The sequence below is a fragment of the Xyrauchen texanus genome, chromosome 10 (assembly GCF_025860055.1).
Source record: "Xyrauchen texanus isolate HMW12.3.18 chromosome 10, RBS_HiC_50CHRs, whole genome shotgun sequence".
NCBI lineage: Eukaryota > Metazoa > Chordata > Actinopteri > Cypriniformes > Catostomidae > Xyrauchen > Xyrauchen texanus.
In genome coordinates, this window is record NC_068285.1 from 37,350,096 (window position 1) to 37,364,798 (window position 14,703).

At 35.4% G+C, this 14,703-nt stretch overlaps 1 protein-coding gene across 1 annotated transcript; it reads left to right on the forward strand.

Moving 5' to 3' along the window:
• Positions 1-190: 190 nt before the first annotated feature.
• On the forward strand, positions 191-13,020 carry LOC127650748 (general transcription factor IIH subunit 4-like). The gene is made up of 14 exons (XM_052136361.1): positions 191-303; positions 5,190-5,305; positions 5,474-5,578; positions 5,936-6,067; positions 6,153-6,338; positions 6,416-6,524; positions 8,269-8,337; positions 8,504-8,587; positions 9,763-9,931; positions 10,027-10,157; positions 10,278-10,325; positions 10,892-10,970; positions 12,361-12,422; positions 12,561-13,020. Exons 2-14 carry the CDS (start codon positions 5,190-5,192, stop codon positions 12,669-12,671), a joined length of 1,401 nt encoding a protein of 466 aa, XP_051992321.1. The 5' UTR covers positions 191-303; the 3' UTR covers positions 12,672-13,020.
• The last annotated feature ends 1,683 nt before the right edge of the window (positions 13,021-14,703 follow it).

A 14,703-nucleotide genomic window follows, 5' to 3' on the forward strand; every position in this document is an offset into this window, starting at 1 on the left:
TGTAAAAAATCCACCTGTACTATTTTAATGAGTAAATACGAGGAACCTACAGAGCTTTATTTATGTAAACATAATTTCAAATAAAAGGTGGATTTAGGCAGACATGCTCAAAAAAATGTATATGGAGCGGGAAGAGCCCCTCCCACACAACGCTCACCAACCAATCAGACTGGCCGCTTTGGTGATCATGTGATTATTCAACATGGCTCAACGCTACCCGAACTGACCGAATGCATGTAAAGAAAGAAATCTGAATGCATCAATTAATGGAGCAATTTTGCTCACTGACATCCGTCAAATAAGGTGAGCCTACCTTTTAAGTACTAAATATATATTTAAGTCGAAAAGTACAATATTGCAGCGACACTTTGAAGAGTAGTTGAGCTGTGAAGTTTTCGCTATATTCATTAATTGAGCATGCTTCATGACGAGTTGGCTTCATTGAATCTTCAAATGCCGTTGTTTTAGGTGATCAATATCCATGTGTATCGTTTACATGAGTTATTTAGCCACTCATTGTGCACAAATGTCTATCACATCTGCCTCTATGTGCGAAGAATAGCAAGCCTGATTATCAGAATGGCAAAACTGTCTTGGCGTTGCATACTTTGCACCACATCAAAATAGTCTTTTCAGAATTTTTTGAACAATATTAACTGTGACTGGTCAGATTAACATTACATAATATGAACAATATAATACTGTTTATTAGAGGTCGACCGATAACTACGTTGGTTGAAAAGACAGATAACCGATTAATCTGCCGACAGCTTTAAAAAAAAAATCCATGTTAAAAAAAATGTAGTCTTTCCTTTCGGTGACGGGCACAGATACAGAGGCTGCAAATCCCAGATGTGTGTTTATGTAATAAAAATCTCAATAATAACCTGGGAAAAAATTAAAGGAGCAGTATGTAACATTGACATCAAGCATTTAAACTGCAGTCCAAATTCAAAATATTGGAGAGTGTGGTCTCCCTTGCCCACTCCTCCCCAGACGTGAAGGTCACACGGGTTGCCTGGTTGAGGACACGCAACAGGAATGAGTAAACTGACGATGGCAAGTGACAAGCCTAACACTATAAGTTGATCAGCTAATGCAGGGCCGGTCAACCCATTAGGTGACATAGGTGAGCCCTTAGGGCTGTATTGCTTCGAGGGAAATCTACCGAGCCAATTTTAGCATGTGTCCAATCTTTGTCGAACAAAATCGCCTTGTGCATTCCGATAAAATGATGTGGTGTGTAACCATGTACTAAATGCCTTACTACCATTCTACTCTTACTGTTTCTGTCATATCTGTGTTTGGCAAAAAACAGTAAGAGAAGTATGGATAGTATGCCATTGTGAACACGGCCATAGACTCACGGTCACAGGGCTCAGTGTATCGGAGCGATGCCCTATGGATGCATGAAATAATCTCTGTTTTCACTCGGAACTTCTCAATTAATTTTTCTGAGGTGCGGGCTGAATCGTTTGAAGCACTTTGTCATGCAGTAAAACATGTTTCAGAAGACAAAAACAATGCTGAATGAAGTGGATATTTACTTACAATTCATTGAAACAAAACCTGATGCTGCATTCAATTGTTTGCCAGTGATGAAGATCATGTGCAAGTGCAGTCTGTGAACGATTGTCTACTGAAAGAGATTTTCTAAATAAAAGTGTATCAAAATACTAACATTACATGAAAGCTCTTAAAAGTACCAAAACTAACCAAGCCAAAATCATGTTTATTGGACATGGTCCTTTGAGTTGCCTACCATATAAATACCATGATATATTATAAAATTACCAAGCTTTTACCATATTGTACCATCACTGTACCATGAGTTGCAGGCTTTTGAGAAAGATTACCTGGATAAAATTCATCTTGTGCTGTTTAATGTGAAAAGGTGTCAATATGTTTTTTTGTCCATAGTTTCATTAATGCTACACAATATACAGTATGTAGGCTACTTAAGAACATATTCAAATTTGCAAGACTGGAGGGTCTTGCTTAGGGTGCCAAATGGGGTAGGACCAAACACTAAGCTAATGTATAGGTTTGCAAAGTTTTTATTATTTTGAATTATAAACCAGCTCATGTGGATATTTTACAACTCTGTCCATGTTAGCTAGATGTATTGCTGGCTTCCATGTGTTTGCCCACTAACTTGTTTCAAATCTGGCAACCCAGGGTGTCAAAATACTATTGGGAAATGGGCAGTGGGCGGGATCACACAGGCCAAAACACAATTGTCATTTTTGATTAAACATTTCTATAAAAGGTGCCTGTGACCTTGATTATGCAAAGTTAGAAGACCCATCCATCCCATATTCCATGTTCATGTGAAAGTCTGTGTAAAGATGAATTTAGATAAAGTTTGCTATTGAGCAAATAATTCTTTATCACTTTTATTATGAGTCATCTAACATGTTATGTGTAACAATACTCACATACAGTAACTAACTATTCCACACTATTTTTAAAGGCTTTATTAAATATGGTGCCATGCTGTGACGTAGAACAGTTGATAAAAGTAGAAAATATTAACATTACACTTGCTTGTAGATGTCATTAGTTATGATCCTTTGAGCATCATAGACATATTGGCCAGCACATATTGTAGGCTTTCTTTTATCATAATATATCAACTACTGAGAAATACAATTTAATTACAGTATACACCTAGTCCCAAATTCATACACTCTAAAGTGGGCTTGTAGTGGGATAGAGAAAATAATAGACTTACGAAATTAAACGTTACATCATCATTTGTGTATTTTATATATACTTATATTTTCTATTTGCCTTTTATTTTTATTATATTTAATTTTTTTGTGTTCTTTATCTCTGTCTTGTTGTTGTTTGTTTGTGCACTGGAAGCTTCTGTCACCAAGAAAAGTTCCTTGTATGTGTAAGCGTACTTGGCAATAAAGCTCATTCTGATTCTGATTGTGATCATTTTCTAGATATATGAATCCAAGAACATAATATGAAATAGGTAAAGTATATTGCCTATCCAGTATCTTATATCCAAAGCCCATGACTTTAAAATATTCTATATTGTTCTCAAAAGAAGATGGTGGTGGGTTTGATTAAATGACGGACAAACTAATTTAAGCATTAATGTTAAATCGTCGAGATATGAACCTTAGTACATAGCAATACACAGGTACAGTGTATGCCAGTGGCTATTTGCATGGATATTTTATTTCAAATAATCCACAAATTCAGAGAACCTTGTGCCATGGAGGGACTCATACACAAACAAAATGAGCAAAATCACCATATTCCAATGTGCTATATTTGAAATTTGATCATCGGAACACCGTCATCCACAGGTACAGCTTATGCCAATTGCGCAATCTGCAGAGCCCATAATTATATTATTTCAAATATTCTAAAAAAAAAACTAGATCATAGTGGGCTAGATAAATACATTCACTAACAAAGTCATGCATTACGTCATATTCTGATGTAACATTAAAAAAAATATCTAACACTGGCATCAACAGGTAGCGTGTGTACTGATATGCAATCTGTATAAACAATATTTGCCGCATATGTGCATAGCCCATAATTACATTATTTCAAATATTTTCAAAAATCTGAGATTCAAAAGAAATCAGAGACCATAGTGGGCAAGATAAATTCAATCACTAATGAATTTGTGCATTACATCATATTCTGATGTAACATTATTCAAAAGTGATCACCAGAAGAAGGCCATCCACTGGTAGTGTATACGCCCAATGAGCTATGCAGATAGGCGCAAAACTATATTATTTCAAATATTCTCAAAAAACCGAGAGCATAGTGGCATAGAGGGACTAGCACACTTAACAAAATGTCAATTTCATCATATTCTGATGTGCCATTATTTCAATATGATCCTCAGAACACATTTATAAACAGGTGGGTTTTCCAAAATATAATGTATAATTGTCTACTTACTATATACATTTTTATTAACCAGTGCCAAAACATCTTTCTGCTTGATATTGGTTAAATCCTTCAAGCTTAGTCAGAATGCATGATTTCGTTAGTGAATGTATTTATCTAGCCCACTACGTTATTTTGAGAATATTTGAAATAATATAGTCATGGGCTATGGAGATCGGTGCAATCAGTGTATATGCTAAGTGTGGATGGTGGTGTTCTGAAGATAATGTTTTAATAATGTTACATCAGAATATGACGTATTGCATGATTTTTTAAGTGAATGTATTTATCTAGCCCATTACAGTCTATATATATATATATATATATATGTATATATATATATTAGAATATTTGAAAGAAATTAGTTATGGGCTGATTGGCGCAATCGGCATACACGCTACCTGTGTATTGCTCCATTCAGAGAATCATATTGAAACAATGACACATCAGAAACATTTATTTCTGTGATGATTAATTAAAAATGTCTTATTAGAAAATAATTGTACAAATGTATGTTGATTAGTTCAACTACCTTCCGAACGCAGCTTCAGATATTCAGTGCAGCTGTACCTTTAAAAAATACAGCCAATGAAAATAAGTGGGAGGTCCTTTATGCCACCCACCATTATTTAGTGTGAATAAGGAGCTGGTGAAAAATTATAAACAAGCCCAAAATACACCAGGGACTCTTATTTTGAAGTATCATTGCTTTCAACACACACAAACATAAAAGGGAACTAAAACAAGTGTATAAAAAAAAAAAAAACACTTACAATTATCTGCAATATAGTTTAAAATATTTACTATAAAGTAGGCTAATTGTTGTCATAAAGGGTGATAAATACTGTATGAGTAGTAATTGATCAACAGAAGATCATCATTCTTCATCAAGAGCAAATCATCAGCGATGGCTTGTCAGTTGTCATGTTTTTTTTATCATGAATTATTACATAAACAGTGATGGTGACAGAATCTTGGATCCGTTACAAAGCTCTTTAAGTAAATAATCACCTAATTAAGCTTTTTGTAGTCTATATATTCACCAGATGAAGGATTCTGGCCAAAGAGGAACATGGAGGAATTAAAAACAAAACCATTGCGTTGATTTTTACCGATAAACGATAGTTCCAAAAATCAACTATCGGTACCGATTAATTGGTTAAACCGATATGTCTGTCTACCTTTACTGTTTGTTACTCATCTTAACCTAGTAATAGCTTGTAATGTAAATGTAATCACCTGTCTGTTATCGTGTTTTGTAGATGAAGTTTCGAGTGCAGCTGCAGTGTAAGAACTTGCACGAGTACCTGAGGGAACTGAGTCCAGAGATCCTCGACAGACTCTACAATCATCCCGCAACATGTCTGGCCGTCTACAGGTCCATCTGCATTCAGTGTATAAGAATATGCGAATATCATAATTTAGCCTATACAATCTAAAATAAACATTGTATCTTAGTATACACATGCAATCATTTAAATCTTTTGTTCAATTTCATAATTCTTCAACACATGTTTAATCAAAAATAATCCTGAAATTTGCACAGGGAACTTCCAGCATTGGCAAAGAATTATGTAATGCGGATGCTGTTTTTAGACCACCCCCTTCCACAGGCTGCGGTCGCACTGTGGGTTAAGAAAGACAGTCAAAAGTGAGTATAGGGTTTTTGTTTTTTCACAAAATAGCTTTAATGTGACGTCTGTCTATTTTACTACATGCCAACATTCAATAATACTTGATTCTGATTGGCCAATCGCTGCATTCTGCAGCCAAATATTTTTGTATATTGACTGTGAATCTGTGTAACTGACTGTCTTGTGCAACCGATATTTACATATTAATAAAATGTATAAAATAATATTTTGTCTACTATTTTTGGTAAGTAGCTGTGTAATAAGAAGGATTAAACCATTCTGGATGATACAAGACCCCTCCACTTCATGTTGGGTGAATTTTGAAACTGTACAATATCCTTTACACATCTGTCACTCTCTTTTTCTTTTATCAGAGACCATGATCAGTGTGTGTCTGTGTTAAGCGGCCTACGGCTGTGGCACAGTCAGCAGCTTCAGGGTGGACTCCAGGGCTTTGTGCTCAACCCTGTGTTTAAAGACAATCTTAGGATAGCACTGCTGGGCGGGTGAGGAGCACAGATTAGAAGGAGAACCATCATAGTGATGCACAACTACAATTCTGGAGTCGATCAATGCTCTCCTTTTTTTCAGAGGTAAACCGTGGGCAGATGAGGGCAGCAGTCTGGGTCCTGATCGCCATGCCAGGGACGTAGAGAGTCTCGACCGCTATGCAATGGAGCGATGGGAGGTCATCCTTCATTTCATGGTGGGCTCACCCAGTGCTGCTGTCAGCCAGGATCTGGCACAGCTCCTCTCACAGGCTGGGCTCATGAGGAGGTACAGCAAACTGTTTCAACCAAATTAGATTGAGTAAAAAGGGTAAATAAACAATGTTGATCTTGTTTAACTTCCAGTGAGGCTGGTGACGCTCCATGTATCACATCAGCAGGGTTCCAGTTTCTGCTACTAGACACAGCGTCTCAACTGTGGTACTTCACTCTACAGTACCTTAATACAGCACAGGTCAGTGCACTCATAATCTCAACAACAAGTTTCCCATAGTCTTGGAAAACATGGAAATATCAATTAATTTTCAAATGATCATTTCTAGACCAGGAAAAAACATGTTATTAAATACAGTCTTAAAGAGGCATGGAAATTGCTATTCTGTCATATTTAAAAGCATGGCAATAGAGTTTTTCCTTCTCATGTTGCTAAATTTTAGGGATAGTTCACCCAGAACTTATCATTTACTCACCCTCATGCCATTCCAGATGTGTATGACTTTGTTTCTTCAACAGAACACAAAGATTTTTAGAAGCTTTGTCGGTCCATATAATGCAAGTGAATGATGATGATCAGACCTTTTGTAGCTCCAAAATTCACATAAAGGAAACAGAAGTAATCCAGTGGTTAAATCCATGTGTTCAGAAGCGATATAATAGGTGTGGGTGTGTAACAGATCAAATTTAAGTCCTTTTTTTCTATAAATCTACATTTTCTCTTTCACGTCTGAAAGTGAAAGTTAAAGTGAATATTTGGAATGAAAAAGGACTTAAATATTGTTCTTTTTCTAACCCACACCTATTATACTGTATTACTTCAGAAGACATGGATTTAACCACTGGTGTTATATGGATTACTTTTATGTTTCCTTTATGTGCTTTTAAGAGCTTCAAAGTTCTGGCCACCATTTACTTGCATTGTATGGACCTACAGAGCTGAAATATTCTTCTAAACAAATCTTAATTTGTGTTCTGCTGAAGAATGAAAGTCATACACATCTGTTATGGCATGAGGGTGAGTAAATGATGAGAGAATTTTAATTTAATCTATCCCTTCAACAAAATAAGAAGCAGTGTCCTGAGATTTTATCTTGCGTAAACGTTTTAGCTTCCTGCCCATTCATCCTCCAATAACTAGACATCTCTGGATGAAATAAATATTTCTTAATCCAATTGTGACAGTAGTCAGATTCCATGGCAATTATTCTTCTATTTAATGGATTAAGGATTAGTTCACCCAAATATGTAAATTCTGTCATCATTTAGTCACCCCTGTGTTGTTCCAAACTGTATTGACTTTTTGTCTTATGCTGAATACAAAAGATGTTTGAATGAATATGACATGTAATCTTTTCAATACAATGGCTGTGGATAGTGGTTCACTTTAAAGATTAAAAAGGACCCAAAAGTATGATGAAAGCAGTTCATCCAACACCTGCGTCATTTTCCAATCCTTCGCAAGACATGCAAACATGTGTGAGAATCAATGCAAAATGTAAATAATTGTTATGTGAAAATGTTGACCTCCAGTGCTTGTTACTCACCAAAACCTATCATATAACTTCAGTAGACTTGGACTATGGCGCACAAGTCACATGGACTACTTTTGGGTCCTTTCACAATATTTATTAAAACATTTCCTTTTTTGTTCCGTGTAAAAGAAAGTTATACGATTTGAAAGGACATGAAGGTGAGAAATTATGACTGAATTTTTATTTTTGTGTTAAATGTGGCTTTATGATTAGCAATACCTCTTTGAATCGGAAAGAACTTTCATTCGGATCATGCTCAATCTAATGATTTTTTACATTCTGATTGAAGGCTTTTCATTCTGATTGAGCTAATGTTTGAATCATTAATGGATTATTTGGCTGCATGTAAACCTGGCTAGTGTGATTATTTAGTCATTTAAATAATAAGTGTCGATGAAATTATGATTCTATGTCCTTATTAACAGTGTGATCTCTCTCTTTCTATCATAGTCAAGAGGGATGGACCTGGTGGAGATTCTTTCCTTTTTGTTCCAGCTGAGTTTTTCCACTCTTGGTAGAGTGAGTATTGCTTTCAAAATGTCAATGATAACCTTCAGAGTTGTGAAGCATAGATCATAGCCATTTCAGAATTCAGGCCCATGCTAAAATATACAAAAATGTCAGATTTTGTTATGTAAAGATAATTCTTTGTAGTTTGACTTCAATGTTTCTTTGAAAACTACAGGACTATTCTGTGGAGGGAATGAGTGAGTCTCTACTCACATTTTTGCAGCATCTGCGAGAGTTTGGCCTGGTTTTCCAAAGAAAGGTCTGTTAAAAAGGAATATGTGCAGGATTGCTATTTGAATCTCTATCAAATTCTGAAAAGGACATAAATACAATTTTAAAAATCCTCTTAAAGAAATAGTTCACCCAAAAATGAAAATTCTCATCATTTATCCACCCTCATGCCATCCCAGATATGTATGACTTTCTTTCTTCTGCAGAATATCTCAGCACTGTAGGTCCTCACAATGCAAGTGAATTGTGGCCAGAACTTTGATTCTCCAAAAAGGACATAAAGGCAGCATAAAAGTAATCCATACTACTCCAGTAGTTAAATTCATGTCTTCTGAAGCACTCTGATATGTGTGGGTGAGAAACAGATCAATATTTAAGTTTTTTTTTACAATAAATGTAAAAATCTCCACTTTCACTTCCTCATTCTACATTATTTCGCCACCTACTGGTTGGGGCTGGTCAAATAAAATGTAAAAATGTATCTGTTTCTCACCCACACTTATCATAGTGCTATAGAAGACATGAATTTAACCACTGGAGTCTTATGGATTACTTTTATGCTGTCTTTATGTCCTTTTTGGAGATTCAGATTTCTGGTCACCATTCACTTGCATTGTATGGACCTACAGAGCTGAGATATTCTTCTAAAAATCATAATTTGTGTTCAGCAGAAGAAAGAAAGTCATTAATATCTGGGATGACATGAGGGTGAATAAATGATGAGAGAATTTTCGTTTTGTTTTGGTGAACTATTCCTTGGTGTCAAATAAGATCCAATTGGATACACTGAAAATATTGTATTTTTAATTCTTAATTGATTCTTAGAGTCCTATTATATATTGTGTAATCTTTTTCTAAACTCTATATAATATTATATATTGGAATAATAATGTATTCCTATCAGGCAGATAAAGGAAACCGCACTGAGAGCTGTTGGAATTATTTTTTTAATACATTATTGTTTTTGATCCTGCATTTTATCCTACTGGTAATCAAACACAATTCCTTCAATATCCTTTAGGATCCTTTTGGATTGCTTCCAAATGATGAGAGAAATTCCATTTAGATGTATTTGCAAGGGACATTATCAAAATCCTGTAATAATTTAATGTGACTCTAACACTCAGACTCATGTTTTCTGTTTATGCAGTACTTCCGACCCACTAAAACAAATGTTAAAATCACCACTGTATCGTTTCACAGAGGAAGTCAAGGAGGTACTACCCAACAAGGTTGGCTATAACTCTAGCTGCTGGCGTCACAGCAAACCCCACCTCTGGCTCTGCCTCCTCTGCACTGGGAGCCACACCCGGAACAGGAGACACAGGCTTCATCGTTGTAGAAACCAACTATCGCATCTATGCGTACACAAGTATGAACACTATGACATCAACTAGTCTAAAATTTAAAGGGATCACTGCACTGTACAAAAACTGTTTCTCTGTGTCTGTTTTTTTTCTGTTTCAGACTCTGAGCTACAGATTGCACTGGTAGCTCTTTTTAGTGAGATGCTGTATCGGTTTGCTAATGTGGTGGTTGCACAAGTAACCAGAGAGTCAGTGCAGCAGGCCATTTCTAACGGCATTACTGCACAGCAGGTAAGGGATCCCTTGCATGCAGTCATTTTAACCAGGACATATTGCTCTGCTGATTTAAAAAAAAAAATAATAATAATAATGATAGAACCGTATTGACCTTTTATTTTATGTAATTTTCAGATAATTCACTTCTTAAGGACCCGAGCACATCCAGTAATGCTTAAACAGGTAACTGCAAACCATTTAAACAATTACCAATGTGTTTTTCTGTGTTCTTTGCCCTTCAATATCACATTACAGGGTACAAAGACATGTTGCATAATCTGTTACCTAATAAAATGGTCAAAATTAAGTTAGTTTGGCTCAACTATAACCGAGGAAAGCTGCAGTAGGTTGAAGCCATTTTTCTCAATTTCCCTGTTAATGTTATATTTATATTTGCCTTTGTAGGGCAGAAATAATAATAAGGGCTTTATAAAAATTTACATTAGCACATTTTTCATGATGCTGAACAAAACTTTGTGTTGTGTAGTTGTAGATAAATGTCGGGGGTTGGTTAAGTATTATTTCATGGAAACCAATTTTTCTTGTGTCAAAAATCCCATTCATTAAAAATCCATTTGTCCCATTAGTTTCCCTTTAAGACTTAGATGTCCCTTAGGAGTCTCCCTTGCACAATTTAGTGATTCTTATCATGAAAATCCAATACTGCTATCCAAATATTCACTTTTGTTGTTGTGTTTCACTGTATAAAACAGTTGTCATATATGTTTCTGTCTCATTCTGTCTTTTAGACCCCTATCCTCCCCCCGACCATCACAGACCAGATCAGACTGTGGGAGCTGGAGAAAGATCGCTTACAGTTCACTGAGGGTGAGTGAGAGTCTTTGTGCATATATGCATATGAGACCAGCTCTTTGTAGTTGTGAGGTGAGATCAAGATCATTCAGAGATTTTCACATGCAAGAAAGGCAAAAGGTTTGTACGTTTTTGTAATTTTATATTATGGTACAATTTAGCTTAGTTACCTGTTCCATGGCAAATTCACATTTTCCATTTACCTCAGATTATGCTTATATTTTTTATTATTAAATGACACCATTGCACAATATTTTATTATATATTTATCATACTATATTTTAAATGTATTTTTTTATGATTATCATATTATTATGTATTTATTGATTATTAAAAGTACTATTAATCTATATTAGTAGGGGTTCACCTATGCAGTATTTGCACCTATATCCGATTATGTAGAAAAACATTAAATTTTTAAATGCTACCTTGTTTCAAATCACTAATTAATTACACAACTTTTAAATAATCCCTTTAATCTCTATGTCTCTGTATTTAAACAATCAGACAATGTCTAAAAGTGCAGATAATTGCTTTTATCGGCCTATACCGATGTTTGGCGATACATTGGTGCATCTCTATTTTACATGATTTCCTGTAAAGCTGCTTTGTAACCATGTTTGTTGTGAAAAGTGCTATACAAATAAAAATGGCTTGACTATTAAAACGTAAGTAATTTTGACTGTAAATAATACTGCAGTGTGACTGTTTTATCCAAATTATTACACGGCGCTCTGGAATACTCGATTCTGATCAGTCAATGGCGCCTTCTAGTGGTTTGAAATCTCTGAGTAACGCCCGCACGTCCGGGTATTGCAAGCCATCTCTCCTGCTTCTCGGACCACTGTGAGCTCTACAAGTCAGCTAACAAATCAGTGTTTCATGTGCATTTATTTATTTTGTTTAGTATGATATAAGTGGGATGATATACCGTCAGCCTGTTGTTATAGCAAAATAAAGACCTGTCCTGATCACCCTGTCAGGGTTTATTTTGCAGTAACAACTGGGTGACTGTACATTATCCCTTACGTAAAATACCTGTGGGAATATCTTTAATAAAAAAATAAAGAAGAAAGAAATTTCATTTTGGTGATATCATAGCATGGGGAATTTTTCCATTTCATGGGTGACCTGCAGGGTTCACTCTCTGAAATGTAAATGTCAGACTGTATAGGAAGAATGTTAGTGAGATTTTACTCAAATAAAGAAATTGCATTGGAATAAGGTTTTGGGTCGGGGTTGAATGTGTCAGGCGGGGACCTCTCAAGACCATATAAAATAGAAACTGTGTAGCTATTATTCCACTGCTTTAATGAAACACTTAGAATCATGTTTGTGTGAAAAAATCGTCAATGTTGTTTATATGTGCATTGTTTTTTTCCCTTTGTTTTGTTTTTTTCCCCAGGAGTATTATACAACCAGTTTTTATCCCAGGCTGATTTTGAAGTGCTGCGGGATAGGGCTCAGGTAAATAACTATATTTATCCAGTTGTACATACTAACAATCCGTCTCTTCTACATTAACTCCATTAACTCTGCAGTAGTGCAACTACATATTAAAAAGTTTCTAGCAAGTGTACTGACAGTAAAACCTCTGTCCTACAGGGTTTAGGTGTATTGGTGTGGCAGAACCCCGCTCACAGGGTCATGGTGGTGACACCACATGGACACAGCGAGGTCAAGAGATTCTGGAAAAGACAGAAGAGTCATACATAAAGAAAAAAACAGACCTGAAAAAGAACAAGATTCATCATTCCCTTGAAGGTGCTGAGAATAACACAAACCCACTCGGTACAGACTCATCACTGAGTTATTGCTTATAGAGACAGAGGACAAACTTGCAGTGTGGAGGAAAAGATTCCAGTTTGTATGTATTTAACTATAATACATTAATATTCATGTAAAAAAAACACCTTGTTTTAAAAAGCTTTGATATTGACCAAGCTGCTTATGCTGTGTACATTATTGCACCCTTATTGACTGATTTTGCTTTTGTAATCCTATGCCCTTTGCTAGATTACTTGTTTGTGTCTGAGGAAAATGGACTAAAATAAATACAGTTTATACAAAGTGCTTCTCTGTTCTGTTTGATATCATGGAAATTGTGTCCATGAAATGCATAACATGGAAATGTAGTCCATGTAATTTCCATTTCAGTCATGAGTAATTAGGAGGAAAAGGGGATACTCTATGGAAATTTAGATTCACAGTGAGCTTTCAGGATGATAGGATAAATAATAGTGAGTTTTATTGGGTGAATCTCATGAAAATATGACGTTTTTCAGTTTGTATTTTACCCCAAAATCAAAATTCAACCTCTTCAGCCAGTCATGGCCTGTTCGGCTTATCGCCACCCAGCCAACCAGGAAAAGACACGGTTCTCCCAATGGCCAGTCAGCCCCTGGTTGAGCGTGTCATCTTCACTGGCTATCGCAGAGCAATTGCGATCAATTTGAAATCTACAGAGAATATTCTACTTAAAAGCACTATGGAGGAAGTCAAACCAATCAAACGGCTAGACAGCTGCATTTACATTATTATCATAATGTCTACTGATGATAAAATGCATCAACATCAATTACAAGGCTTTTAAAACTCACAATTGTTTTAGTAACTCTGGAAAAAAAAAATCGCAATTACTAAAACGCATCATGTTTTCACTGTAGTAGCCTATAATAACTGGTATTGTATCAGAAATGTTATATTCATATAAAATCTATTTAAGGCAATATAAGAAGACTTTTTACAACAGTGAATTGTGTAGTTTAAAGTGTTTAACTACAGCTGTGTTTACCTTTATAGACTATTAATGTTTATAACATATACTAGTTTATTTTTAGAATGACTAGCTGGCCTAACCATAAAAAATGAGGATGGCTTTAAATGCCACTGTTAAACCATGAAAGAACTATGGTAAACTTGACCTTGGCAAGTACAATGCAAGAAGAGGTTTAAAGTCAGGACCTCCATGAAATGTGGAATATAAATGGACCAGGCTTTCCTGTTTTTTTTCTTGTTCTCACGATTATCTGATTTCCAAAAAACTGGCCATGTTTGCCAGATTTTCTTAAAAGATTACTTCAATCATTAAGCCAGTTAAGCAGAGTCCCAATTCAGTGAAGTGGTTTACTCCCAGTCAGAACATAATAACTTACCCTTTTGAAATAAAGTGCTAATTACATTAAGTAGTTTGATTAGTATAAAACAGAATAGTTTGATTTTCCATATACCTTGAAGGAAAAATTTGAATTATTTTTACATTCAAAAGTTTCCATCAAAATAAGGTTATCAAAATAACTCTTGAGATTTCCACAGTAAACATGCAATTAAGTTATAAATAATTGCAATTATGTAATCGACCAACTTTGAGCTTGTGGATGACCATGCTGGTCAATTACCACTGAAGAGCCAGGAAAAAACTTTGTTGTGCCATAGTGTAAGGCTACGTGTGTCGTTTGAAATTGTCAGTGCCATGTTAACTGATGTAAGTGTGCACAAAAACTGTTATTTTCATTGTAGGTTTTGATTAGTTTGTGTTTGGTTTAAAATATATAAGATGACATGCCTACAAATACAAAACAAATTAATAATAATTTGCATTTGTTGTTTAATCAGCCCATCATCGAAATCTCACTCTAACTAGGAAGCCAAAGTTGGCAACCCTGATACATGTGAATGGTGACCAAAATTTTGAAGCTCCAAAAATCACATAAAGGCATCATAAAAGTAATCCATATGACTCCAGTGG